Source organism: Tetrao urogallus (assembly GCF_951394365.1).
Source record: "Tetrao urogallus genome assembly, chromosome: 17".
Classification (NCBI taxonomy): Eukaryota; Metazoa; Chordata; class Aves; order Galliformes; family Phasianidae; genus Tetrao; species Tetrao urogallus.
In genome coordinates this window covers 6,863,858-6,890,455 of record NC_136830.1, presented here as the reverse complement: position 1 = coordinate 6,890,455, position 26,598 = coordinate 6,863,858, and the positions used below count along the sequence as shown (strand labels likewise).

The following is a 26,598-nucleotide window of genomic DNA, read 5'->3' as shown; positions in this document are numbered from 1 at the left end:
AAAAATACTAAAGGGGATGCTATGCATCAAGGGACGAGATCAAAAGAAGAGGAATTTCTGTGATCGAAGTCCCTCTCTGCTACTGGCAGAACCTCAGATGTTAGTAAGAAACTGAGTGCTGGCAGCATCCCTGTCTTGCCTGGGCTCGCAGGGCTGGCTGCATTCTCCACACCATGGGTAATGGCCATGGAAGGAAGCAGCTTTATTTCCTCAAAACAAAGGCTGCAGAGCCTGGGTCTGGCAGCCCTGCTCTCCCAGATCCCCAGCGCTGACCTGGGATGCTGGCAACTGCTTCTGCAGTTGGGGTGGTAACCAAGTGCTGCACCTTCACTGCAGCAGGGCCAGGAAGCGGCTGCCGGGCCCTACCTCCAAAACAAGTCCCTAGCAATGCAACACAATTGTACAGATCTTTGGTTAAGTCATTGGAGAACGCTGTGCAGATCTGAACCGGAGCCCCCGGCCCTAACACTGAGCACAGCACTTGCAGAGCGATGGGTACTGCCAGTTCAGACAGCAGCGTGTGGCCAACTACCTCACTTCCACTGGTGTGGCACGTCAAGAAAAAGGGAGAGGAAGCATTGGAGGGGAGTCCCAGCTCTCTGTCTGGATGCCTCGTCTTCCCCAGGTCCTTCACTTGTTCTCGATCAGAGTCTGCACTTTGTACACAAGGTCTCGAGCCAGCTTCAAGATCTGCTTGGTGTTGTGCCGCTCGGCCATTTCTGGAACACAGACAGAAGGAACCCACACAGAGGCTACACCCAAGTGCCCAGCAATTTGAGGACCCCCAGGTCCTCTTCTGCCCCACAGCCAAGCTCCAGGCGGCAGCTGTAAATTCACAGCCAAGTTCCCAGGCACCAGCTCTTGTGGACTCCTGACTCTGAAGGGCCATTATTAAAGAGCTCACCTCACTGTGAGCCTGCAGGAAGCACAACCTATGCTCACAGCTGCCTTCAAGCACAGGTAATGCAGGCTGTGGCCAAGGATGGCTCCCCAGGCACTGTCTGAACTCCTCAGAAGCAAGTGATCCCTTTACCACCACGTTCCAAATATCAGCCTCACACAACATACACTGTTCTTTTTCAACATTTACCAGTGCAGTCAGGACATGACTGTCTACAGTCAGCCAGACGTGTTGCCTACCTCTGAGCAGCTCCCACAAATTCATCCTAACAGAATACAAACCATACCATTGAAAAACTTGATGATGTCTGTAAAATCCATGTTGTTCTCCAAGATGATGTCCCGGTACATTTCCACCAAAGCCAGAGCTATGAAGAGCACATAGTGTGCAGAGGAAACGTGTGCAGCTGCCCAGATGGTCTCCCAGACGGCGAACACATCGTCATACACCAGCTCTGTTAGGAGAGGAAAAGCCCAACTGTCACACATCAGCCACAGGCTTCCATCAGCCTGACTCACAGCAGCATTCACTGCAGAAGATGTGCTGGTGGCTTCTTGCCACAACAACCTGTTCCAAAGAACAAGTCAGTCATCGCAGAGACAAACATTCTGGCCTGCAGCAGGTGGGACAGACTGCAGGACATAAACCTGCTGGAGGCTCACCAGCAACTCTGGAGCAACAGGTTCTGATCTAGACAGAAAAATCAGCCACAATCCCAGCAGGGAGAAGCAAAACAGGAACACACGGCAAACCCTGCTTTCAACCTCCCTTCACTGGTCTCAGCTGTCCCTCTCCCTGCACACACCTCTCTTGAAGTCCAGGAGAAACCATCGGTAGCAGAAGTAGAAATGGGTGTAATCACCATTCTGGTGCATCAGCTCAAAGAGCTCAGAGTCCAAAATCTGCCAAGAAAAGCCAAAGGAAATCCATCAGTGCACACCAGAGACACCAGCGATGCTCTCCCTGCTCCCATCGCTCTCCTCCCATATCTCTGTTTCACACCTTCACCCTCCTTTGCAGCCCTGACACAGGTTATTCCCAGGCTCTCCTTACAGCACCCCCTGCTCCTCTCCTGCCCCCCACAGCAGCCCCTTCTCAGTCCCCATCCCCAGAACAGAAGAGGCTGTCGAACCCAAGCCAGGACCACCCTACCTGGATCAGAGATCTCATGTTGGCAAAGTGAGTGTCCATGGCTCCGCCGTGGGGGAAATTCTGATTCATCCTTTTCATGAGCTCAGTGAAACAGCTGAAAGCCAGGGCCTCTGCACAGGGAGGAGAGATGGTCACTGTTGCCATGCATGTCACCACAGCTGCCCCATGCAGGGAAAGGAGCATTGCTTCCACGCCACACACACAGAGCCAGGGAGGCACAGCAGGGGTAACCCTCTGTTAGGCAGACCCTCTCACACCCCCACCAGTGCTGGGGAGGGGGCAGAGCCCACCACTCACCGTCATCCAGGATGACCAGGAGAGGAGCCAGCAGGTCGCACATCCCCTGCACGTAGCCAACCTCAATGTGCTGCCAGATGTAGCTGGGAGGGAGAAGGAAAGGCAGCATCAGCCCCTACCCCATACACCAGTGCCACTGCCTGCTGGCGTGTGCCCTGCCTTCATTCTTCACATGCTGGCATGCTCTGCAAGCTGCCACCAGCCCATGGGCGCGGGCAGTTGGGGCATATCAGACATGTTTGTTCCATTACACCCATGCTCTGCTCCCTTGCAGCTGGCCTGTAAATGATTAAGTTCCCGTAGAGACTTTCAGGGAAGTCATGCATGGTACAGCACTAGATCAACACCGTGCAAAGATTGCTGCATGGGGAACAGGTGCAGGGAAAAGTGAAAGCAGAAAGCACAGCAAGATGCAGTGCCTGGGCAAAGGGCAGAGTTCGTGCACTTATCTCCCATTCTCACCCTGCCCCTTGATTCATCCCCTTGGCTGGGGGAACGCCAAGGGGACACAGCCTGCTCTGCTTCCCTGGGCCGAGCATCCCAGGAAGCAATCAGCCCTGCAGAGATATCTTCCCATATTTGGTAGCAAGACAAAATGTGTTCAGAAAGGATTCCGATCCACTGCTGGCACAGAGAAACAATCCTTTCCACCCTGCCCCCTAGTCTTCCAAATCCTGCTGCATCGCAAGTCTCATCTCAGCACAGATCTCCAGCTCTGGCTGCCAGATAAAGCGACAGCTCCAATGAAACAGCAGCTTCTCCTCATATTTGCAATATGACTAACAATGTTTTAGCCTCCACTGCCCCTGCAGCAGCCACAGCAGCTGAGCTGGAGCTGCTCTGAGTCGGTGAATGTCACACAGCAACCTCTTAGTCACAGGGATAAGCAAAGAGAATCAGAAACACACCCAGGTACTCCTGCCTCCTTGCGTGGGCACGAACCACTGCGTTGTTTCAGGTACTCCTCATTAGCACCAGAGTTTTGTGGGCTGATCCTCACGCTTAATTTTCCTGGTTCATTCCCCAGAGCAGGTGGGCTGGGCTGCATTCACACACACGGGCAGCCCCAGGGAGCCCTCAGTTTGGCCCAGGCTGCGCTCACAGCCTGCCCAGCACCCCACACAGCCTGGCCACCCCCCAACCCAGCTCCCACCTGCACATGATGTTGCGGAGCTTCTCCAGGTTGGTGGGGGTGAAGTACCAGTAGTTGCGGTCGCACCGCTGCACGTCCTTCTCGATGCGATGCAGGTTCACCGTGTACATGTCCAGCAGCTCCGGCTGCCAAAACAGTGCCCAAATTGATTTGTTTGCAAAGAAGAAACAACAGAAGGTGTAAATGCAAAGGAGCAACGTGGCAGTTTGGGGCAGAAGCTGGACAGCCCCTGTGCACACAGCTGCTGGATCAGCACGGGGCGACTGCAGGTAAATGGTGTGAGGCTCACAAGGAAAGCCAGCAGTGACCAATACTTACAGAGTAGGTGACACCTGTTGAGGAGACGGGAGATGCTTCGCTGTTGGCCAGATCAGCCACAGCCAGCGAGTCCAGCTGCGGGTACAAGCTCTCCATCTCTGGTTCCTCAGAGAGGTTATCCTCACTCTCCACCAAGCTTTGCTTTTCAGCTTCGCTGTCTGCCCAGCTCTCCACCACTGTCAGTGCCACAGCATCACAAGCACGCAGGACCGCCGCCGAGCTCTCAGCCACAGAAATGAAGTCCATGCCTCCACCAGCGGGAAATTCGCCTTCCAGGCTGTCCTGGCCCTGCAGCTTTTCCTCCTGCAGGGCTCCATCCAGGTCCTGCGGAGCCGGCTCTGAGCCGCCTGCCCTCCCCTGTGAGCTGGCTGAGGACTTGGTGGTCTCCAGAGCGCTGTCCTCATTGCTGAAGCTGCGCTCCGAGAAGCCCGAAGTGATGGAGAAGTTCTGGGAAGAGGGGTGACCCGAATCAGGGGAACACGTGCCGTTGGGGACGGTCCCATTGGGGATCTTGCTTTGTTTGCCATCTTCAAGCTGAGTGTCTGCTTCCGTCTGCTCCACCTCATCAACTGACTCAAACACCTGCATGAGGGAATTCCTGGGCATAGGGATGGGACAACCCCCCCGGAGATGTCCTCACCCTCAGGCTCCCTGTTTGCCCTTGGCAGATCAGTGCTTGCCTTTGCATAACCCAGTCCCCCAACTCCCAAGAACTACACTTTACTCAGTGCAATCTATGGGGCAGAATGTCATTTAAACCCACTGATTCAACACGTTACTAACACATGGAGCAGCCAAACGCCCTCCTGTGTGAGGTCTGCTGCTCACCTGCGTGCTGGAGCTGGAGTCGCTTTGCAGCCGGACGTGATTCTGTCGGCCGGAGCTGCAGCTCTGCGAGGACTGCAAGGGGGAGAGAAAGCACTGAAATAGCAAAGGGCACTGGGTCTGGGAGGAGGGGACACATTTGCACCACGCTGCCAGAGGTGGGCACTTCTGCATGTAAAGAGGGAGGTAAAAATGCACGCAATAAATTCTCCTCTTTGAACTATGTCAGATCAGCTCTGCTGATCTGTCCCACCTGGCCTCAGCCTTTCACAAGCCAACAACCGAGCCAACACAGCGGTTCAAGGGCTGTGTGTTTGGGTCTGAATTGAACTGCTCTCTTCGGGCCTTCACAGAGGTCATGCTGTCTCCTCAGAGTGCAGATTTCTACTAATCTCTGTCCTAATTTGGCAGCAAAGCGTCTCAGTTTACATAAACGATGAAGTCACGGGCTATAAAACAATCCCTCGAAGCATATTAATGCTTGTTTTCCTTTAAGAAAAGGACAAGTATTGATGTCTTAAGCCAGATTCCATCCAGGCAGCACCTCCAGAAGCCAACGGCACCATTCTCTGCCTCCCAGCTGAAGCACAGAAGGACACGCTGGGCTCTGCATCGAGCAGCTCAGGGCTTTGCCCCACAGGTTCCCCCTGAGCCTCCTCTGGAGCCCTCAGCTGCTGCACGCAGATCTGGGTGTACAGAGCATGGCAATGACATCACACCGAAACAATGGGGGTTTTAAGAAAGCACACTGCTTTCAGAGCAGCAGCAGAAGCTGTACCCACCCTAACATTGTGGGACTCCGGCAGAGAGAGGAAGGGCGACAGCTTTCCTCCATTACCATGGGAACGTTTTACAGCAGGAAATTTCACGTTAAGAGGGGAAAAGGGTGAATTTTGGCATGTATTAACAGCCAGCTCCCCTCCCAGCACACGTTCCCCATACAGGCAGTGAGCACAAAGCCAGAACCACAGCGGAGATGCTACAAGGATGGGAACGATTCGCAGAGCCGCGGCAGTGCCAACCCACAGCCCACTCCTCCTCCGTGTCACCCCTGGCACAGAGCCCTCCCTGCCCTTCTCCTGCATCACACAGACCCCAGGAACACCAAGGGATGCTCCACAGGACTGGGGCTGCTGCCCTCTGCCGGGACCCACTGGCTGCAAGCTCCCATTGCCCTGCAGCATGCTGACAGCCTTCTTGAGCCTCCGCACTCTCACCTCGTTGCTGATCGTTGAGTCCCTGTGCATCATCCTCTGGATGTGGGAATCCAAGCTGGCCCCAGAGGAGCACTTGGCCAGAGCTGCTGCGTGAGACTCCTTCTCCCTCTGCCGGACGATGGCCTCACAGCCCAGCCACTCTGCCATGGTGTGCTCGTAGCAGGTGCGGATCTGGTCATCAGCCTGCAGCAGTGGGACAAAGGGTCTCTGAATGGCGTGGGCTCTGGCAGGCACGTGGATGCTTGGAGCTGGGAATCACCGCAGGCACACCAATGCAGTGCACCAGGCTGCAGAGCTGGCAGCACGCTCATACCAACCTCCTTCCTTTCCGCTTCTGTCATCCCAAACTGATAATGGCCCAAAAGGAAGGGCCAGACAGCCTTCCTGATCTCGTGCTGGATCCCACCGTAGTAGATCAGCCGCAGCAGCTCCTGGTCCTCATAACTCTGTGTGAAGAGCCCCACGTCAGCACAGACACAGGCAGGACTGTGGATGCAAGCACCACCCCAACCTGGCCACCTCCAGCACCCAGAGCAGTGCCAAGATGCTGACCACCACATGCTCACCCACTGCAAGAGCCCTCTCAGATCCCCACTTGGGCTTAAGCACATCCAGAAGCCCCTGCAGATGGGTATTTTGGGAACTACTGGCTCACCACAAGTAGCCCACCAAAGCTACCCGAGGGTACCAGCGTGCCACTGTGTCTCAGGAGAGTGTCTTGGCAGCACTGGCCCTACCGTGCTGTCCTCCAGGTATTTCTGCCATATGTCCACAGTCAGTCCTGAGCTAGCACTGCAGGGCACGTCGGGAGACACGATGCTGTGGTTAACCAGTGCAGAGAGATGGGTTCGCACCGTGGAGAGGTGTCTGCAGTAGGCCAGCCCTGCAACAGGCAGAAGCAAAAACTCACCCTGGGGAACTAAGGATGAAGGGCTGGGGACAGCCCTGATCAGTCCTTGGAGATCTTCTCAAGCCTGCTGGGACAAGCTGGCATATCGTTGTCTTTTCCCACCAGCCCTGATGCTCGCTGGGATGCAGGCTGACCTTCAGACCAGAATTCAGCTGTCTGCTCCCAATCCTGAGCACGTGAACATGGAGCCATACATGCAACAGGCTGATCCTGGTCTCCACCATCCTGCTGCCTCAGCACCACTCTGCCCTGAGCCCAGAACCTTGTCCCTTGCCCAGCATATGTCCTAAGGCACCACAGATGCAGCAAGTACTCACAGCCATAGAAAGCTCGGGAGAGGATCTGGTACTTCATATTGTCACACAGGAGCTTCAGAGGAGCTCTGCCAACAAAAACAAACCAGATGCGAGGGGAGGAAATGTTCCCATGCCCTCACCCTCCTGCTTGGATCTGACTGTTCCAGCTTTGCCTTCACTGATGCACCTCGGGAGCTCTGCTCAGCGTGGGAGCAGCATTCTTGCACCCAGGGCACAGCCATAGAGCAGCTGGAAGAGCCCCTACAGCACAGCTGCTCTTGTTTGGCTATCCACTGAATCTGAGCTACAAGCCCTACTGTATCCAACCTTATTTGATAGAATCATAGAATGGCCTGAGTTGAAAAGATCCACAATGCTCATCCAGTTCCAACCCCCTGCTGTGTGCAGGTCGCCAACCAGCAGACCAGGCTGCCCAGAGCCACATCCAGCCTGGCCTCGAATGCCTGCAGGGATGGGGCATCCACAGCCTCCTTGGGCAACCTGTGCCAGTGCCTCACCACCCTCTGAGTGAAAAACTTCCTCCTATTTCCCCAAGTGAGCAGCACAGCCCTCCTACCTCTCATGGCTGCAGCCGTTGGCCGGCGCACTGTCAGAGGAGCCGCTCTGTGAGCAGGAGGAGCAGGAGGACTTGCGGGTGCTGGGCTGCCATATGGGAGGGAGGCCAGGGCCCTGGGTATCCATCAGGTCCTGGGGCACTGTGAAGGCAGAGAGAGGAGTCAGACACAGGCACTGCCCTGAGGTCGGGCTGACAGAGGATCAGCAGCTGCAGCACCCAATTTGCATCCCAAGGAGACTCCAGCAGGCAGGCAAGGCCTGCAGCAGGTGATCACAGCAGTGGTGAGCTCAGGAGAAAGGGAAGGAAACAAAGAGCACTGATGAGAGAGAGCAATAGAACCATCTGCTAATTAACGCAGTGCCTTCAGCAAGCTCATCTTAAACCCAGTGCTGACTGAGGCAGAAAGCAAACCTCATCACAGGGAGACCAGGGACAACAGGCTGTCACAAAGATGAGAAAAAACATGATTGAAAACTACCATTGCCCCAGGAGGAGTGGATCACTGGAAGGGAAAAGCCTTCATCTCTACAACACCAGAACCCCATCCAGACTCCAGGGAAAGACAGGAACATCCAAATCACAAGGCAGGAGATGAACATCTTGATGAGGGAAACAGCAGGAGCGCTCAGCAGCTCTTGTTGTCATTTGTTAAATTCCTGCTTAAACTCAGAACTGCTACGGCAATGGCCTCAATTCTGCAAGCTGGGAGCTTGAGCAGCCCCTGCCCTTCAGTATGGGTAAGAAACTGAAATACTCCAGTTAAAGCCTTCTCCCTTTCCATCACACTGAGCAGGAGCTGATGGGTCAGTGACACAGAACACTTCTGCAGGAATTGCCAAGTGACAACACAGCGAGCATCGCACAGACATGACGACAGCTGCATTACACTGATGCTGAGCTGCTCCCCGAGCTGCCAGGGGGGGCTGGGGCACAGTGGAGAGAACTGGAGACCATTTGTGGATCACCACCGCCTTGCTTGCAGCTGGAGTCCTCACCACCTTCCCTCTCCCAGCAGTGATGGAGATCACAGACGCAAGGAATGGATGGAAATGACCATTAATGGTAACTAGAGACACAGAGACAGGACAGGGGCACAAATGAAAGCAGGAAAGAATTTGCAGAGGAGAAAGAACTGATGCAGTTCCACTTCCCTCTGGGAAAATCTGTAGGAAGTGCACAGACTGATGACGCCATCTGAGGTGATAGCAACAACTCATTTAACAGAAAATTTGGCCCCCAGCATAGAATTTTAAGGGGTAGATCAAAAGGAAGCTCCAGCTATCAGCTATTTTAACCTCAATTTGATTTTTATCTGACTCACTGGGTTGTGTTAGTCAGCCAAAGGCAGAAAAAGCTCATCATCTGCAGGGATGAGGCAGGAGATACGACTGCCCCCTGCTAGCCTCAAAAGTATGGAACGAGATTTTGATCAAATTTCATAGCTTTCTGTTACATTTTTGTTTCTCCCCTTCACAAAGCCATCTATGATGCTTCCAGAGACCCATGAAGGTGTTCTGCTACAGAACAGTGAAGACAAATGCACAGCACTGCAGCCAAGCACACTGTTCTGATCCTTCACAGCTGGACATCAAGAGAGAGGTTTCTGGTCTGGTGACTCCAGCAGCATTCCCCTCCCTGCTGGGGGTGTGTGGAGGTGAAGGCAGGTGGGCCAAGCCTGGCAGCACACAGAGATCTGCTGCCTCTGCCCTGTGTGCTGGAAGGAAAACGGCTGGATGCAACACAGCACCAGCACTTGGCCTGGTGGGAGCAAGAGGAGAATCGGCCCTGTGGTCGTGTCATGATGAAAAATGACCCCATTCAGACACCCATTTCCTGGAAGGAGGAAGAAAACACGACCAAAGGGAAGCCTGCTGCTGAAATAACATGCAGGACTGCAGAAACTAAGCTTTCCATGGCGAGTGGAAGGTATAAAAACACATGACAATTAATTAAACGCTACAAGCAAAGCCTGTTCCTCTGGAACTCCTCCCTGGTGTGATTTGCACTGTGTGCCCACCAGCACTCGCTCATACACCAGGTATAACCCACCCAAAACGCTCCCTGCCAACGCACTCACCAAATTCAGACTGTGTCCCCGGGTAGATTATTCTGAAAACATAATCTGTGGCTTCGTCATCTTCCTTGTCAGACGCAGACTCGGAGGAGCCCTGGGGACTTCGTTTCCTCAGCCTGGGAAACACCTTCCCCTACAGAACAAAACCTGCTCTTCACAAAGCCCCACCGTGCAGGGCAGTGCGATGCTGCCTCGCTGCCGACCTGCTGCCCAGCCAGAGCACTCTGTTAGCCTGGGGGATGCCTGCATGTTCTCTGTGCTGGAGCAGTCTTTGGATCAAGCTTTGGATTACGCAGAGAACACATATCTACGCATCCCTTCTACGCACACAGCACTGCATTGGCAAGGTCCACGAGAACCAGACCAACACATCCCGCTTTTACTGGTTTGACTGAGGAGGGTGCATGGGGTGCTGTTTGAAATGCAGCCTTCAGTCACACCGGGCAGCAGAGCTGCTCTGAGACACATCCCAAGGGGCCGGCCAGCAGGAAACCCCCCCAAGCACGGGTTCAGGGAAGAAGCCCAGCTCTGTGCGCCTACCTTTCCCCGCTGGGACCAGAGCGGTGGGTCCAGCTGCCCGTGGGGCAGGAGGCCGTTCTCCAGGCAGGACAGGAACTGCAGCAAGTGCCCTCCTCTGGGGAAACGCAGCGGAGGCCTCTGGATCCCATCCTGGCTCACCAAGACAACCGTTCCACCGCTGTCTACTATTAGCAACAGGGACAGCAGAGAGAAGACGCACATGAATGAGGGAAACATGACCAGCCAAAAATGCAGAAGGCAGGCAAGAAAGCTCAGGGAATTGTCTTTCTGGCATGCAAAACAAAGATTTTTCAATCCTCGCTTGGATTCTTTCCTAGGTCCATTGCAAGCCCTGGAGAAACGCTGCCTGGGAGATCAAACCCTCGAAACCACAGAGCACTGCTCTAGAGGGAGTCCTCTCCAGCCAAGCACCACAGCCAGGACCTGATTTAAAGGATTTCCTAGAAGCATTTACAGAGCAGCGACCACCCAGAGCTCCTGACGTCTGCCCTGGAGCTGAATGGAAACATTCCATCCCCACACAGGCACATCTCAGTGTGCCAATGCCAAGGTGATAGCAGCCCCAGCAGCCCCTGCTCTGGCCTTACCTTGCTGGTGGCAGTGCAAATAGACGATCTCCTCCAGGCGAATAGTCATGGCATAGTCCCAGTACACACTGGAACAGAGAAAGAGAGCAAGCTTTAGTTCAGGCATGCATCAGGCTCTGCTTCTCTTCACTGCAGCTCCAAATCCTGCCTCCAGCTATCCTGACACTGGGGGAAGCTACAGAAAAGACGAGTCCCAGCAGCAGTGTGAGTGCCACCAGGCCACAGAGGAAGAGGCAGCTTCCTTCCAGAACCAATTACTGCCCCTGCTGCTCAGTGAGGGCAAATCCAGCCCAGAACAGTGCAGCTCAAGCCTGGGCCACAGTTCTGCCCAGCCCCTGTACCCAAGGGAATGGAAATAAACCCCAGCAACCTGTGCTGTTTCAAAGCTGAAAATGGATTTGGTTCATCTGTCACTTTACCAACATAGTGCTTCAAATGAAGGTGTTAAAGTACGGCTCATAAAACACATGGAAGGTAAGAAGTCACTTCTTGTAGGTTCATGCTTTGCCATCTGACTCCTCTCCTCCGTGGCCACATCTGGACACTGGGAAGTATCAGAGCTTAGGCTGATGCCCGAGTCAAAAACCCAGAAAAGTAGTGTTGAGATGGAAACAGCATTTTAGGGGGAAGGTACCAGGTATAAGGGAATGGCCCAGGTGCCAAGAAGAAAGAGGAGATGAAAAGAACAGAGGTAAACAAAACCCAGAATGCTAGAATTGAGAATAAACAAAACTGTCAGCAAGTTTTGTTGAAGATCTTTACCCCAGGACAAAGGAAGGATGTTCTAAATGCTGCAGCTTTCCTGGAGGATTTGCTTTGTTTTGTTTTTGTTGTCTGTTTTTTTCTTTTCCTTAGAGGCAAACTGGGACCTGCCATGACTCAGCAGTTAAGTTAAAAGAATGCAGCTATCAGGAGAAATGCCAGCAGCCCATAATGCAACCTCAGGCAAAGGGCATGGTAATGTGCTGCTCAGCTCATGTGTTTGTCTCCTGAGCAGTCCTCAGCTGGAGGAATGAACCCCAAGGGCTCTGTTAAATCGGAGGGATTTGGAACACCTGCACCGAGGATCAGCTGAGACAGCACTACAAAATGGAACCCACTCTGTTACCCTTTCCATTATTATCCAGGAACTGATCATGTCTGCAGATACCCCTCCTTATTTAGGAGCTTCTCACTTTCCCAGTTTAACCAGCAACAGAGGAGAATGACAAATCACACCGCTGGGCATCTTTTAGAACCTTCTCCAGTTACCTTGCTGAACATTCCCAGCAGAGATGGGCTGCATCCACAGCATCCCCCACCACCACAAAACCCATGGGAACCTTTGGCCCTTCTGCCCCGTTTGAGCACACTGAGAAGTCGAGTCACCTCTTCTCGTAGTCCAGATCCCCCACGGAGCCATTCATCAGCTGGTTGGGGGTCCACTTCAGTGCCATGATGTCAGCAGTTTGGTGAAGGGACAAATAGCCTGGGATGGCCTCCATATCATCTCTCTTGAGAAGGGAAATGCAGAGAGAGAGAGAGTTGAGAGCAGCCTGGATGGCACCAGAAGCAAGAACCACCACCTCGTGCCTTCCAGGGCTGACCCACACCTGGAGCACAGTCTGCCCACCAAGAGCAAGGAGCTACAGTGGGCCTACAAAAAGCCCAGCAGACAGCAGGACACCTTAGGCTTGGAAAAGCGCTGAGAACCCAGATGGGACAAGCCTGACGGCCTTGCCTAAGCAGTTTTAACTTCATTTCTTAGAATATAGTAAGCAAAAAGAGACAGGAAGAGGGTTTTTTGCAGCCTCCCATTAATAGAGGGCAGGGAAAGAAGCCTGCTTCTAGCCAAAACTCTTCCATTTGGTTGGAAGGATTTGTATCACAAAGACAGTTCAATCACCGTCTTCCCAGACAAGAAATGAGTCTGTCCCCCTTCCCATCACAGAGCAACATGGGGCAGAGCCATGTGGTGGGGCAGGAGGGCAGCGTTCGCCCCACTCAGTACTCACTGGCTGCACCAGGACGTTGTTTTTGCCGTAGAGGAGCGTGGCTCGGGAGTTCTGGTGCAGGGACTCCACGTAGTCCCTGGCAGACAGCGACGGCCGGTCATCCATGCTGCCACTCGAATGCCTCTTCTGAATCTGGAAGAGATCCACCAACAGAGGGGAGCTGAGCGTGGACACCTCCTCGTTTCTAACAGCTTTTCTTGAAAGCTCATTCCCTCCTCACTCGTGAAACTCCCTGATAGATCTCCCTCCCTGCGCATCCTCCAAGAGGATTCCTGGCTCTGGCCAAGCTCGACTCAACTCACAGAAGCCCCAGCAGTGTGCTCTGTATGCAGTAAACTAGACTACAGCTGCCTTCTCTTACAGCTCATCCACGCTGCTCCCAAAGAGACCCAACGATGCAATGCCACATTGGTCCAGCACGCCCACAATCTCCACAGCCCACATTGACAGAACTCCTGGCTTGATGATGTGAATTATCTTCACGTTTCCACCCTGTATCATCAGAGAGGGAGCTGTGGGGCTGCCCCACATCCACTCACACAGAGTGCCGGGCGCTTGGTGGGCGAGTCCTGGCGGCAGTGTGAGCTGTGGATGCGGTGCCGCTGCACCAACTCATCAGCAGAAGGGTCTGTCCAGAAGTGGTCAGCTGTCTTCATCTTGGTGTACTCCAGAGCGCAGGGCCCCACTGCACAAAGAAAAACACAGACACGAGGAAGTCATCAGTGTTATTCCACTGCTCAGGTCACCGAAGCCCAGCATCCCCGAGCAGCGTAAGCACAGGGCTCAGCACACATTGCTGCACCACGTGAGAGCAGCAAAGAACTCAGAAGTGGTTCTGCCCATCCAGAGCTGATCAGTTTTTTGAGGTTCTTACAAAAAAGTTCACTGAATGGGGATCACAGAACCAACATCTCAGGTTTGGGAAGTAAGCTACTGAACAGGGTAAGAGGGAAGTGTTACCCAACAAAGATGCAAGAATCGGTCCATCCACAGGATCCATCAGGAGAGCTTCTTTCTCATAGTATTTACTAGAAGAAATGAAAAAGAGCGGCATGCTGTAGCATTTCAGCCCCCTGGAAGAGCTGAATGACAGAGACTGAGATTCGAAAGCACTGTAATGCCCTCCTCTGTCTGTCTCCCTCCCTGATGGTGAGAGGGTAAGGAGCCTATTAGAGGCTGTTCCTACTAGCTAAGAAATTCCTGGGGGATGCCCTCCTGCAGCACAATGCAAGCATCACTATGCGAGCATCACTGTGCACTAACAAAACCTTCCTGGGACTGTCCACTTTACCAGCACAGGACACCTCAGCACACAGCTCCCAGAAGACAAGGACAACGTGCTCCACAACACCAGCAGAGCAAGCATGTCCTGTCCTTTTTAGGGAGCACAGACGGCTGGCCAGCAGCAGCTGGAATCCCTGTGCTGGGAACAAAGTGACACAACTGGCACAGAGTGACTTCTCCAGCCCACCTGGATGCATCTCAACCAGCAGCACCTCCAGCAAGACTGGAACAAGCTGCAAGGCTAAAACATTGGCTGATGCCAGCACTCACCTGCTGTTCTCCACTAAGTAATGCACGATTTTATCCAAGACCTTGTCAAAAAGGGCTGTGCGGATCCAGAGGTGCTTGATGGCCTGAGGAGACAGGTTGGGCAGCTTTGGCATCTTGCGCACATTCTCTGGGATGCTCTGGACTTGATTTCGTCTGTGGAGGCAGAAGGCAACAACATCAGAGACAGCTCCTTTCATCTGTGCCATCCCCTATCCCAGAAGGCCCACAGCTGTATCTGAAAACTGCCCTCCCTAAATCTGTTTCCAGCTCTAAAGGCGCCCTAGAACAAGTCTCTGCCCCAGCAGAGTCCCACTGCTTCCCACTGGTGCCCAAGTACAGCAGTTCATAAGCAAAGCAGCTGATTTCAGCACAGCTGAAAGATTCCTGCCCCCAGGTGGCTGCTCCATCCATCTCCCTGGGTCCTGTCCAAGGATGAGTAAGCCACACTTAAACAGAGGTTGAATTACTGCAGGTTATGGCCCTGTACAGTAAAGCAAACCAGATTGGGTTCCAGTTGGCTTAACGCACTGGTCCATAAACCCTGACAGCTCAGGAGCTGAAGTGTGTAACCACCCCTACAGCATAAGACAAAGGGCAGAGAAAGGAAGAACCACAACTCACCACCTCCCAGAGAACCAAGCAGTTCACTCAAGATATTAAAAGCCCAGGGAAGGACTCTGCTCCACCGCAAGAGCAAGTTGTCCTATGGAGACTCAAGGTGGACACTGCAATCATCAGCTGCGCTCAAACTAAGCACCCTCATGCCAACATGCAGGCAGCCTGTGGGACAGCAGCCACGCTGTTGCCTTACGCGTTCTCAATGAGCTGCTCCAGGTCTTGCACCTTCTTGCAAAGCTCCTCTGCAGGAGGAAAGCTCTTGCCCACCTTCATGAACAGAGCTGCTATTTTGTTGCTGCGCAGGAATCCTGCCGCCCTGCGCTTCAGCCCATACAGGACACACGCTTCCACAGCAGCTGCAACAGAGCAAACTCATTAGTGAAGCAGCAGAGCTCCCACATCACCACTGCCTGTCCCCTGCTGCATCCATAACCTCACTGCACAGCAGAGACATTTCCCAAGAGGAAACCAATGTCGTATTCTGTTCCTGTCTCAGCAGAAGGAAGATTAAGGTACCCAGATGTTATTTACCCAAAACAGCATGCAGTTCATATGGTCTATCTTTCTGCCTATCAGTTCTGCTGACTGTATAGAGAGATTATTTTAGTTTTGAAAAAAAAAAAAAAAAAAAAAGAGGTTGGTTCAGCTAATTTGGGCAAAAGGAGCAGTTTGACTCAAGAAAACACGAACTGCAGGTATGCCAAGATGCAAGTGCCTGCTGCAGTGGATCCAGGGTCACTGTAAGCCCCTGTGCATCACCTCCCGGGCACTTTGAAGGGCTCTGCTGAAGGCAGCTCAGCTCTCCCTTGTAAGCAGTGGGATTGAGGCACCCAGCTCTGCTGCTCAGGCAGCAGCTGCACAGAAGGATGCATATGGACACAACAGCACTGGCAGTGTGCCTGCCGGAGCCCCCTGGGAGGGCTCAGGATCGATGTCTGGAGTCAGACACAGACTTATTCTATCAGATCAAAGCACTGCAGAAATCTCTTGGCCCCACGGGTGATGGATGTGGCTGTGCCAAGCAGCTCCCTGACATGTCAGCACCCTGCTTCATGCTGCACAGCCAACATGCCTAGCCTCCCCGCAGCTGATGCACCTCTCGCTTGGAAAGCCAAGCCCTGCTCACCCAAAGCAGCCTCTGGGAGCAGTTGCATGGGTGCCCTGTGTTTAAATAAAGCCCTGCACAGACCTTCCTTGAAGCCCAGACACACCGCAAACAGCATGCATAGATCTTCCCACCTGTCCCAGAGCACTGTTTGCAGAGCCAACCGCCAATGGCAAGGCAACTCCTCCCTCCTGACAAGCACCCAAATCATTCCATCCCACATCCATCATTTATTCTGCACTACGTGGCTGAAACATAAGTGGCAGATACAAACAGCCCTCCCTGCCTGAGCCCACACCCAGGCACTGTGCAGTGCCCAGGGGGCATCTCCCCGAAGTTCAGGTAGGTCCCAGCCTTGTGCAGGGTGGAGCAGTGGGCACCCAGCTCTGCCAAGTAGGTTGGGAGCCAGCTGGAAGCAGAATCACAAGCAGAAAAGCCCTGTGAACGTTGAGCCTAACCTCTGGGCTGCCCCTGCTTGGCACAGTCAGTTCTGCTCTGAGTTTCCAGCAAGCAAGTCAGAGCAATTGTGCTTGCACAGGAAAGCCAGCAGATTGCCTTGCTCATATCATAGCCAGTGCAGCACGCGCTGCTGCCAGCTAGGGAGCAGCACACAGAGCACCTGAAGTACTACAGCGGCACAGAGCACCCAGCATCCATCCTCAGTGCCATACCCAGAACCTCTGCAAACACTGCTCCTGCTGAGAGAGCGCAGACTATGCAGGGGAAACTCTCCCTGTGCTCTCCCCAGGGCTCAGAAGCTCGAGCACACAAACTAAGTGCAACTTGCCCACATTAAACAGAAGAGTAACAGCGTTTTCTTTTCTAACCTCGTCATTCTTGGAGCCCGGTTCATTATTTCCTTCTGCCCCCACTGCTAACATTCGCTCTGCCCACCCCCAAGGGCATGACCTACCACAGAGAATGGCACGGGTGCTCTGGCTGCGCCCAAAGACTGCAGAGCTGTCAGAGCTCCTGAGCACACTTCCAACCCGCTCGGTGGCTGAGCACAGAGGTGAGCTCAGCACTGATGCACACAATGCGCCCCATGGCACGGGCAGCCCCCAGCCCTGCCGCCGGCCCCCATCAGCTCCCAGGGCAGCGTGAACATGACAGGTGCCAGCTCGCGTTTGTCTGCTTCCAGTGAGGGCAGCTGCCCTTTGCTGCCTGCCCACTGCTCTCATCACAAGGGCTTCGCGGTACGTTGGCTCTGCAGAAGGCTGGGAGGATGAGGAGGGCCCTGCGAGGAAGGCAGCTCTCCGCAGAGGAAAGGGCAGCTCTGCTCAGCCAGAGCCAGGCTCGAGCACGCTCTGCTTGTCAGCAGAGGAGGTTATTTATAAGCTCCCTCGGCTCACCGAGAGCTGCAGCAAAGCATCCAATTTAGAGAGCAGCACAGCCTGGCTCCTGGTCCTTCCACCACCCAGTGGCAGCACAGTGGCATCAATAAGAACCAGAAGGAACCAACAAGTCCTGGTGCCTGGGTGCCTCAGCTCCGTGCCGCAGGCGGCTATAAATAATTGCAGGCTGCGGAGCCTCGTGCTGCACAGAACAGAGAATGAGTCACACCTTGAAGCCTGCTCTGCTCTTTCGATGCCTTTCAGTCGACAGAACACAAAGGCACACAGACCCACCACCTATCACCTGCCGTATGCCATCCGAGGGCCTGGGACAAAAGGAAGAAGGCAGCCTCTGCTCTCCAAAACAGAAAAGGAGACCTCCTGGCCCGCTCCTCTTTCTGCTTTGTGCGTGTGCACACAGATGCTCTGGTCTCACTCAGTGGCAACGGTGCTAAACGAGTTACCGGAGCAACTCCTTCCAGAGCCGTCATCACTTCTGTCATTTATTTCCCGGGCTCCAAATTAGCAAGCTGCCCTTCAGCAGTTTGTGCATGGAGGAAGGCTGCTTCCCCTCTGCACCCTGCCGGCAGCGTTTTGCTCAGCAGCAGCCACGCGGCCCCAGCTGTGGGCTGTGCCAAAGCACAGCTGAGCGTGGCTCAGTGAGTGCCCTGCAGAGCAGTGACAGTCACAGCACACCCAGTGGGCACAGGATGGCCCCGTATGTGGGAAAGCCCCAAGGCTGAGATGCAGCTAAGAGGAGTTACTTGCTCTTTGGGAAGCCTGGGCTTCACACTTTTTGCTTTAAAGAACGTTGCAAGGCTGAGGACACTGCTGGGTTCTGCACCAACTCTTGGCAGCAGCTCTCCCATAGAAGCACTTGGGTTGGAAAGGACCTTAAAGCCTCCCCAGCTACAACCCCTGTTGTATGCTGGCTGCCCAGAGCCCATGCATGGCCTAGGGCATCTTCAGGGATGGGCACCACAGCACTTTGTGCAGCCTGTGCCAGAGCCTCACTGCCCTCTGAGTAAAGAATGTCATCATAATGCCAAACCTACGTCTCCTCCCTTTTAGTTTCACACTATCCCCCTTGTCCTGGCAACATCAGACCCTGTAAAAAGTTGGTCTCCTAGAAGGGAGCAGGAGCTTGTAAGCTCCCTTCAAGCAGGGCAGCAGCTCTGACAAACCATCCATTGTAACGCCAACTGCTGCTGCATTACACCTAAGGCTGCTGAGAGAAGGGACTATAAAGAGATTAAAAAGCATCTAGAAAACACCTGGGGAGATTTAGAAGGAATATAAGAAACAAAATTGTTTACAGTATGGGCGGTGAGGCACTGCACAGGGTGCCCAGAGAGCTGGTGGTGCCCCATCCCTGCACACAGCCACGGTGAGGGGACAGGGCGATGAGCACTGATGGATGGGTGTCCCTGTGCACTGCAGGCAGTGGGAGCAGATGGCCTCTAAAGATACCTTCCAACTCAAGCGGTCCTGATTCTATAAAAGCTGTCGTGCAAGCCAACTGCCAGGTGGGAAGGCAGCAGGGGTCTTGCTCTTCTTCCATAGAGGTCACTGCTTTTTCCCCAAAGCAGCAGCCGCTGGCAGCAGGCAGAGGCAGGTGGAGGCACCAGGCACCTTGCCAAAGCACACTCAAGCTCTGGGTGAGTGGGTAAACACTTGACAAGGACACGGCTGGGCACACACACAGCACATGTCTGACGAATGCTGTCTGTCTGCACACAGCTCCTCACCTGGCTGCATCCCACCCGCACCACAAAGCTGAGCAATGTCCTCACCCAAGCAGCACCGAGGAGCCAGCTCCAGACCCAGGACTCCCCACACACCAACAGACTCACCCATCTGACAGCATGCAGCACTCCCTTGTTATCAAGGCTGACACTAATTGGGTTCTGCACAGCTCTGACATTCACCCACCCCATCCAGCACTGACCGCCTCCAAGGGGCAGATGGGCGTACAGCGTGCATGGTAACCAGAGCTGCACAGAAGGCTCAGAACAGCAGGAACAACCTCATTTTGACTGCAATGCCTCCCCCAGGCACTCACCACAGAAGGAGATGATGTGGCTGCTATCCTCGTGCACAAACTTCCTCGTCACCGCCTCCTCCATGATCTGCTTCACCTGTTGAGCAAACAGACATTTAGAGGGGTTGTGGAGCTTCACCCCCAGATCAGAGCAGGACCTGGGGTGGAGTGGGCACAAGATGGCCTGTGTGGGACACAGGGACCCCAGCAGTGCCAGGGTCGGCTATCAGCCAGCACCAGCTGTGACCAGGAACTCCTCTGCATGGCAATGCAATCACGCTGCCTTCCAGGCGTTGCTCACGACACATCCCAGGCACTCATTTCAGCTGACTTAATCAGAAGGAAGCTGTCACGTATGTCGTACATCAGGAACACAATTAGGGAAAGAAAAATAAATTGTAACCCATGGGGGTGCCCCATCCTTAGAGGTGCCCAAAGCCATGGATGGAGCCCTGCTCTGGTGGGGGGCACCCAGCCCATGGCAGGGGCTTGGAACTGGGTCATCTTGAAGGTCTACTCCCAAGCACTCTGCTTTGCACTCCTTGGTTTCAGAAAACGTAGGGTAAATGTAGGGTAAAGGGCTCACAGGGCAGAGGTGGGAGTGTGAGCAGCTCGGAGTACTGAGATGTTCTCTCTAAAGGCAAAAGAAAGAGGAAAAAGGGCAGGTCAAGAGCTGGCCAAGCAAACCTTGCAGCTGAAAAGCTTCTAATGGCCTCGTTGGGGGAATTAAAGCTCCTTAGGAGGATAAAATCAAGGCGAGTTATGCACGGCTGGCAGGCCAATAAAGTAAGCTCTTTTATGAAAATGGCTTAAGAAAAAAGTCTCACTGTGACCAAAAGCTGCAACTGACCCTCTTGGTCACCACCTGCTGGGGGCACGGGCAGGCCAGAGACACCCCAAAGCCCCCAAATAGAGCAGGGAAATGCTCTAGGTCTGAAATTTCTTCTGCAGTATTGTAATGGGGAACTATCAGGGGAACCGTCTGTGAGTGAATCATCCAAAAGCATAAACGAAGGATCCGTATTTTAAACCCCAGAAAAGCACAACCTGGGAGAAACACTTGGGAATCAATGCACACAGTACATAACCAAATCCCAAACTTCAAACAAGCCGCCAGGTTCAGGTTGAAGCTGCATATCCAAGTATTTGGCAGCTGCCATCCCACCGCTGGGCTGCACCGCTCAGCCATCAGTGCTTGCAGGGCAGGGGCCATCAGCTCAGCACTGCTGTGTGGCACAAGGGGTCCTCAGCCTGGATGGGCACCCAGCTCAGTGCAGCAACCCACAAACAAGCCCTTCCAGGAGATGCAGCACAGTGGAAAATTACCCACTGCAGGGAAAAAAAAAGACGAAGAACCCACAACGCTGTATTGACTGAGGTTACTGCACTGAGCCACATAAATCAGAGGTATTTAAAGGAAGAGAAGTGGGAAGGGCACTGCAACAAGGACACTTGGCCAACGCAAAGGGCTACGTGTGAGCGGCTGCATGAGGAATAAACCCTGGGAGCGAGAGCCTCAGAGCACAGAGCGTTCAAACAAAACAATCCCCTCTGCCCACATAGGGATGTGTGGGGCAGCTGTGGGTAAAGCCCAGAACGCTGTGGATGCTCCACGGGAGCAGAATGCTGCTCCCAGCTGTGAGCACAGGGCAGGCAGTGCTCCACCAATCTAAACTCCGTTTGCTTTCTGCATGTTTGCTTTGCCAAACTCTCACGAGCTGCCACCTTCTCATTCTCATTGCTGCTCTGATGACGTGCTTGGAAGTTAATTCTAGCACTGAAAAAGCCCATCTCCCCATCAGCCTTGGTGCAGCACATCCAGTGGGGGACCTCGGTGTGACCTCACCATTCCTTTAACTGCTTCACTCAATCAAGGTCCCATTCCAAGAATAAGCTCTGCTCAAGCTCTGCAGCAGTTCCCCATACCTCATGCAGGGTTGGTCCCTGCAGCACAGCCTCTTCTCAGGTATTACACAGTGCTAAGGGATCACTTACTGAAACAGACACAGTATTAAAACAGGGGAGCGTTCCCAGCAGTTTGTATTTGCAGGCAGCGTTTTGCAGCAGACTTTCTTCATCAAGTTGAAGTCACAAATCCATACATGCCACGCTAATTTAAGATCTCAGAAGCTCACGCTATAGCTGGAGCTATTCCTGTGGTGTTTGTCAAATGCAAACCTCCATGCCATCTGTTGGCACTGCTGTCACGCGCTCAGCCAACACCGCAACGCTTTGGGAGGAACTTCAGCTGTGTCTCTGTTCTCAGTGCCTGATCCTGAAGGTTTGCCCTGGTGCCCAGCTCTGCACAAAGCATGCATGCCCTGAGCTGCTATGGGACACGGCCACGTGCTCAAGGCGTATGGTGGCATGAGAATGGAGATCTGGCAGCTGGAAGAGGAAGGAGCACCGACCTCATCTCCCTGAGCACTGGAGCAGACAAGGAATCGAGGAGCAGAGCTGCCTTGTGCCGGGCAGGAAATCCAACCGGAGCAGCTGGAGGATGAGACACCAGTGCCTTTATCTTCAAAAGGAGAGAAAATGGCCCCCAGCAGTCAGTAATACTCTTTTCAGAAGAGATCAATGCAGGCAATTGAGAAATGAGGCATTAAAGCCTCCTGTTTACTTCTGACACAGGGATGTTTCAAACAGGCTGACCGTGCTGCTGGAGAGCCCCTCTTTTATTACAAACCCACAGCTTATCATCTGCATCTTCCTTCTGCCTAAGCCACACAAAGCCTCGCTTCTTCAATTTGGCCTCGAGGACACTGGCAGCGACTGCCATCCATTCTTCAAATCTTAATAACCTGGAATTAATTCACAACTTTCTGTTGTGCACCTGAATGAAGGAGCTGGCACGGACCCCGTGGCCATTTGGGAGCACAGCCATGCGTGCACATCTCAAAGGAGGAACCCACCCTGCAGGAGCACCGCTCTCAGGGGCTGCTGTGCTTGGCCACAAAGCAGACAGCACTGCTGCACAGCAGGAGCTGACCTGAGGGTGGAAGGAGGCACTGCCTGATGTAGTTATGTCTGCAGCAGAACCAGAGAGCAGCTACAGCAGCACCCACCCCAGCCACATACCAGTACATCCCATATGGGTGGAAGGCTATGGGACAAGAGCTGGCAAGCAGGCTGAAAGTCAATTGACAACTGGAGCTGGTCTCAATGACCACACGCATCCCTTCCAGCTCAGTTGCAATAAGCACATTTTCAGTCAAAAATTAATTCTGGGATATTTGGGGGTTGGAATCCATCTGATAAAGGTTCTAAGAGAAAACCAGAGAAGATTTATGTTACTTTTCCTGCATAACAGTAAACAGAATTCCTCTGAAAACCGTCCTGCCACTTCTCCCCTACAGCCTGCTGACAGACAGTCAATTTTGCAGCTTTCAAGATCAGTTTGATTTATTATAACCATATGGGCACACACACACACAAAACTGATAGTGACAGCCCAACTCATTGCAATCCACAAACCTACTGCAGAGCAGGACTTCTTCAAAATAAAAATGCATTAACCATGGCAACAACCAAATGCTGGAGTCCATTTGCTCACTGTAATGCTATGGGCAATTCCATCTATTGTTTACCTATCTCCTCTCATCAGGCATTGACTGCACGATGTTGTTGTTCCTTCTGCTGTTGCCCCAGGGCTACAGATGTGGCGTGGCTTCCCCAGTGTGCTCTGTGGCTGTTCCCAGTCCCAGTGGAGCTCACTGACACATGGGAACACCATCAGATTCCAAAACGCCACAGCTGAGGGCAAGCAAAGCAGGCTTGGTGTGATGGGATGGGAATATGGAGTTGTGTGAAGGGTGAGAATGCAAGGGGTGGGAAAAGAAAAGGAGGGTTTCTGCAGTTGGCACTTCCTAGCACTGCTCCAAAGGCTGCACAGGCTCCCAACTCAGCCTGAAGTCAGTCTAAAAAAGGGCAAGAAAACGAAAATAAAACAGCAAAAGTGTGTGTAAAATGGGCTTAACAAGCACAGAATGGGCAACAGAACGCCCCACCACCCCAAGCTGCAGTTCCATACATAACCTACAGAACCACATTTCCTGTTTTGGGGTTGTTGTTTTTTTTTTTTCTTTAAATCCTAACAGAGCGAAGAATGCAGAGCACGGGTCTGACATGGAACCCCTGCACCTGTGTGCCTGCATGCAAACAGCCCTGCCTGCAGGGCCAAGGGCAGCAGCACAGTGCTGGGAGAAAATCTGGGGCAAGCACAGCTGCGTGGCAAAGCAGCAGCTGAGCCCAGAGCAGTGAGACTGCCCAGGGGGAGAGGCTGTGGGCACTCCATCCCTGGAGTATTAAAGGCAGCCTGAGTTTTGGTGAGGAGCACCCAGCCCATAGCAATGGGAACTGCTTGACCTTTAAGGTCCCCTCCAACTTAAGGCATTCTATGATTTTATGAAAACTGTTCTGCATCAGCACTGCCCTCCCTATAGGGCAGCTATGAGGCACCTGCTGATGTAGTTGTCACACAGTGACACATGGGCTGGTGGCATTTCAGCAGGACAGAAAGGCTCTTCCCATGCCCTACCTCACTCCTTCACCTCCACCTGAATCCACCAACCGCCCGTGCAGCACAGCTGATCCATGAAGAGCCAGCAGACAGCTCTCCTGTGCTACCAGAAGGGCACATTACAGCCCTCAGCACTCCTCCTTTAGGCACTTTCCTCAAACATTGGGACCCTGGAGAGACAGAGAGAGCGTGTGCACAGAGAGAAGCCCAGCACCGGCTGCCAGCATGGAAGATGCTCCTGGAGATCAGTAGTGCCCACTGAGGCCCAGCAGGCTGCAGAAGAAGCTCCGTCCTCCTCCTCCAACCGTACACCCAGCAGCCCCATCCCCACCTGCAGCCTCGGGAGGAGCCGCAGGCAGACGGCAATAACGAGATGTCGGCTTCATCCACGATGCTAAAGAAATGTCACAGCCTTTCGCTGGTTTAATATCTGTCGTCAAGGCAACGAGTAGCATTGCTCGCCACCACGCCCGGCGCGGGATTAAAGGTGGGGAAGGGGTCTGGATGAACAAACGCAGCGCTGTCAGCATCCCCGCTCGCTCCCAGGAGAAGCACCGCTTCCCCGAACCCACCGTGGATACACGCAGATGCTCACGAACAGAACACCGCACGCACCCAGCGCCCGGCACAGCCGGACTGCAGGCTCAGCCCGCGGCCAGGGATGCTCTCGGTTCTCCGTGGCACACCGGGTCTCCGCAACGTGTCCCACGCGGGGAACGGCCGCCCCCCAACCCCACCGCCCGGCGCGGCGCACGGCCGGACCGCCGAGTTCCCGTTGCCCGAGGGCGGCACCGCCCGGCGCTGCGCCCGCACCCACGAGCGGAACGACCGGCCGGGGCACGGCAGCGGGACGGCATCCCCGCACCCACCTCCTTCTTGACGGTGCGCAGCAACCGCTGCCGGGTCTCCGCTTCTGTGGGGAGAAGGGGAGAGCCCCGTTAGCGCGGCCCGGCCCCGCAGCCCCCCGACCCACCGCCGCCGCCGCCCCCAATCCCATCCCAGCCCTGCCCTACCCGCCGGGGCCGCCGCCATAGCCGCGCTCCGCAGCGCCCGCAGAGTGGCGAAGGGCCGGGCCGGGCCGATCGGGTCCGCACCGCCCACCGCGCCCGCCGGGGTGGAGCCGAGGCCGGGAGCGCCGCCAATCCGAGCGCACCGCCCGGGGACGGCCGTCGGTGGAGCGGGGCCCCGTGCGAGCCCGGCCCGGCCGTGCGGTGCGGTGCGATGACGGCCGGCAGAGCCGTGCCCTCCGCAGGGCTCATCCCTTCCGTGGGGACGGCGGTGCTGTTTGTCCCCTGAGCAGCGTGGCCCCGTTCCCGCGGCTCCCCGAGGATCACCATCACCACCATCCACATCATCTCCCGCATTTGGGGAATCCTCCCACCAAGCAGCCCCAGGCCCGGTGTGCGCCAGGGCAGCGACCCACGGGGCTGGGTGACACGGAGACGGGGCCGTGCCTCGTGTTCTGGGCCATGTGGCAAAGCCCTCTCCCCGCACAGCCCCACGCAGCCCCGCACAGCCGTGCCCGCCCACCGCGCTCCCGTTGGCATTCTGCACCGAGAAGGAGATAACGAGCAGCAAAGCCCTATTCGCGGGAGACCCGGAGATGCCTGGAATCAAGATTGCAAACAGTTCAGCGCAAGCCCTGGCTCGCAGTTCTTATTAACATATTTTCTGTTTTTCTGCTCCCTCGTTTGATGTTCCAGGACATTTCCATAGAAACAGCATCCTGGCTCCTCAGCAGTCCGGTTTCCACTAACCACAAACCACATTAGCACGGGGCAGAACGAGCGAGCTGCAGGCTGAGAGCAATGCAGAACTCATCCCTGCAATTTGCCTTTTGCACAGGGAGAATCTCTGTGCCGTAGCGGGTCGTAGAGGAACGCTATTTCCTCCTGCAGTGTTTGTTTTTTGCCATTAATTCTGTTGCTAAATGCCCTAACAAAGGCAGATGGCACCAGGGGGGCCAGGGACCCCAGCCTTACCCATGCAGGTGGCACACAGCTGTGCTGCTCTGCCCGTCTTTTATTTATGTCCTACGGTGCTGAACAGGCAATTAAGGCAGGCTAATAAACACTCACAATGAAGGCATCACAGCCTTATAAAGCAGCACCTCATAAAGCGTGGGTAGAATGGGGTTGGCCCCAGGTTTCTGGAGTCTGGAGAGCTGGAGCAGGAGCACGTCGAGCTACCCTTAATGCGATTAAGTTACATCTCTGCGTATCATGCTAATTAAATTAAACTTCCCACTGCTGCCTCTGCGGCTTAAACAGAATGGTGGTTTTAAGACCACAATTCACCTCTCTGCATTTCATGGCATGGGGAAGCAGGTTGGATAATCAGATCAGTGCGCTCTTCAGAAACTCATCTAACTCGGTGGAAATTCAGATTTAAATCTGATTTCAGCTACATTTCAACAGTGCGTTCTGAATCTAAAGTGATTTGGATGCAGCTGCCCCCTCAACTGCTGTGGAATCAGAGAATGGTTTGGGATGGAGGGGACTTTAAATTCTGAGCGATCCCAACCTGCTGCTGAGGGCTGGTGGCCATCCATCAGATCAGGATGCCCATGGACCTTCATGATGG

General features: G+C 54.2%; 1 protein-coding gene across 1 annotated transcript; it reads right to left on the bottom strand.

Moving 5' to 3' along the window:
- Window positions 1-630: 630 nt before the first annotated feature.
- On the bottom strand, window positions 631-24,954 carry SGSM1 (small G protein signaling modulator 1; the record flags this gene model as incomplete). Its single annotated transcript, XM_079543947.1, has 24 exons — window positions 24,885-24,954; window positions 19,515-19,590; window positions 15,207-15,369; window positions 14,396-14,548; window positions 13,802-13,869; window positions 13,381-13,526; window positions 12,842-12,973; window positions 12,216-12,340; window positions 10,848-10,915; window positions 10,261-10,424; window positions 9,724-9,853; window positions 7,647-7,785; window positions 7,091-7,155; window positions 6,601-6,746; window positions 6,181-6,309; window positions 5,864-6,046; window positions 4,650-4,721; window positions 3,822-4,403; window positions 3,504-3,628; window positions 2,351-2,433; window positions 2,054-2,163; window positions 1,707-1,803; window positions 1,188-1,355; window positions 631-719 (listed from the first exon to the last, which is right to left on the bottom strand). Exons 2-24 carry the CDS (start codon window positions 19,576-19,578, stop codon window positions 631-633), a joined length of 3,201 nt encoding a protein of 1,066 aa, XP_079400073.1. The 5' UTR covers window positions 19,579-19,590; window positions 24,885-24,954.
- Window positions 24,955-26,598: the final 1,644 nt, after the last annotated feature.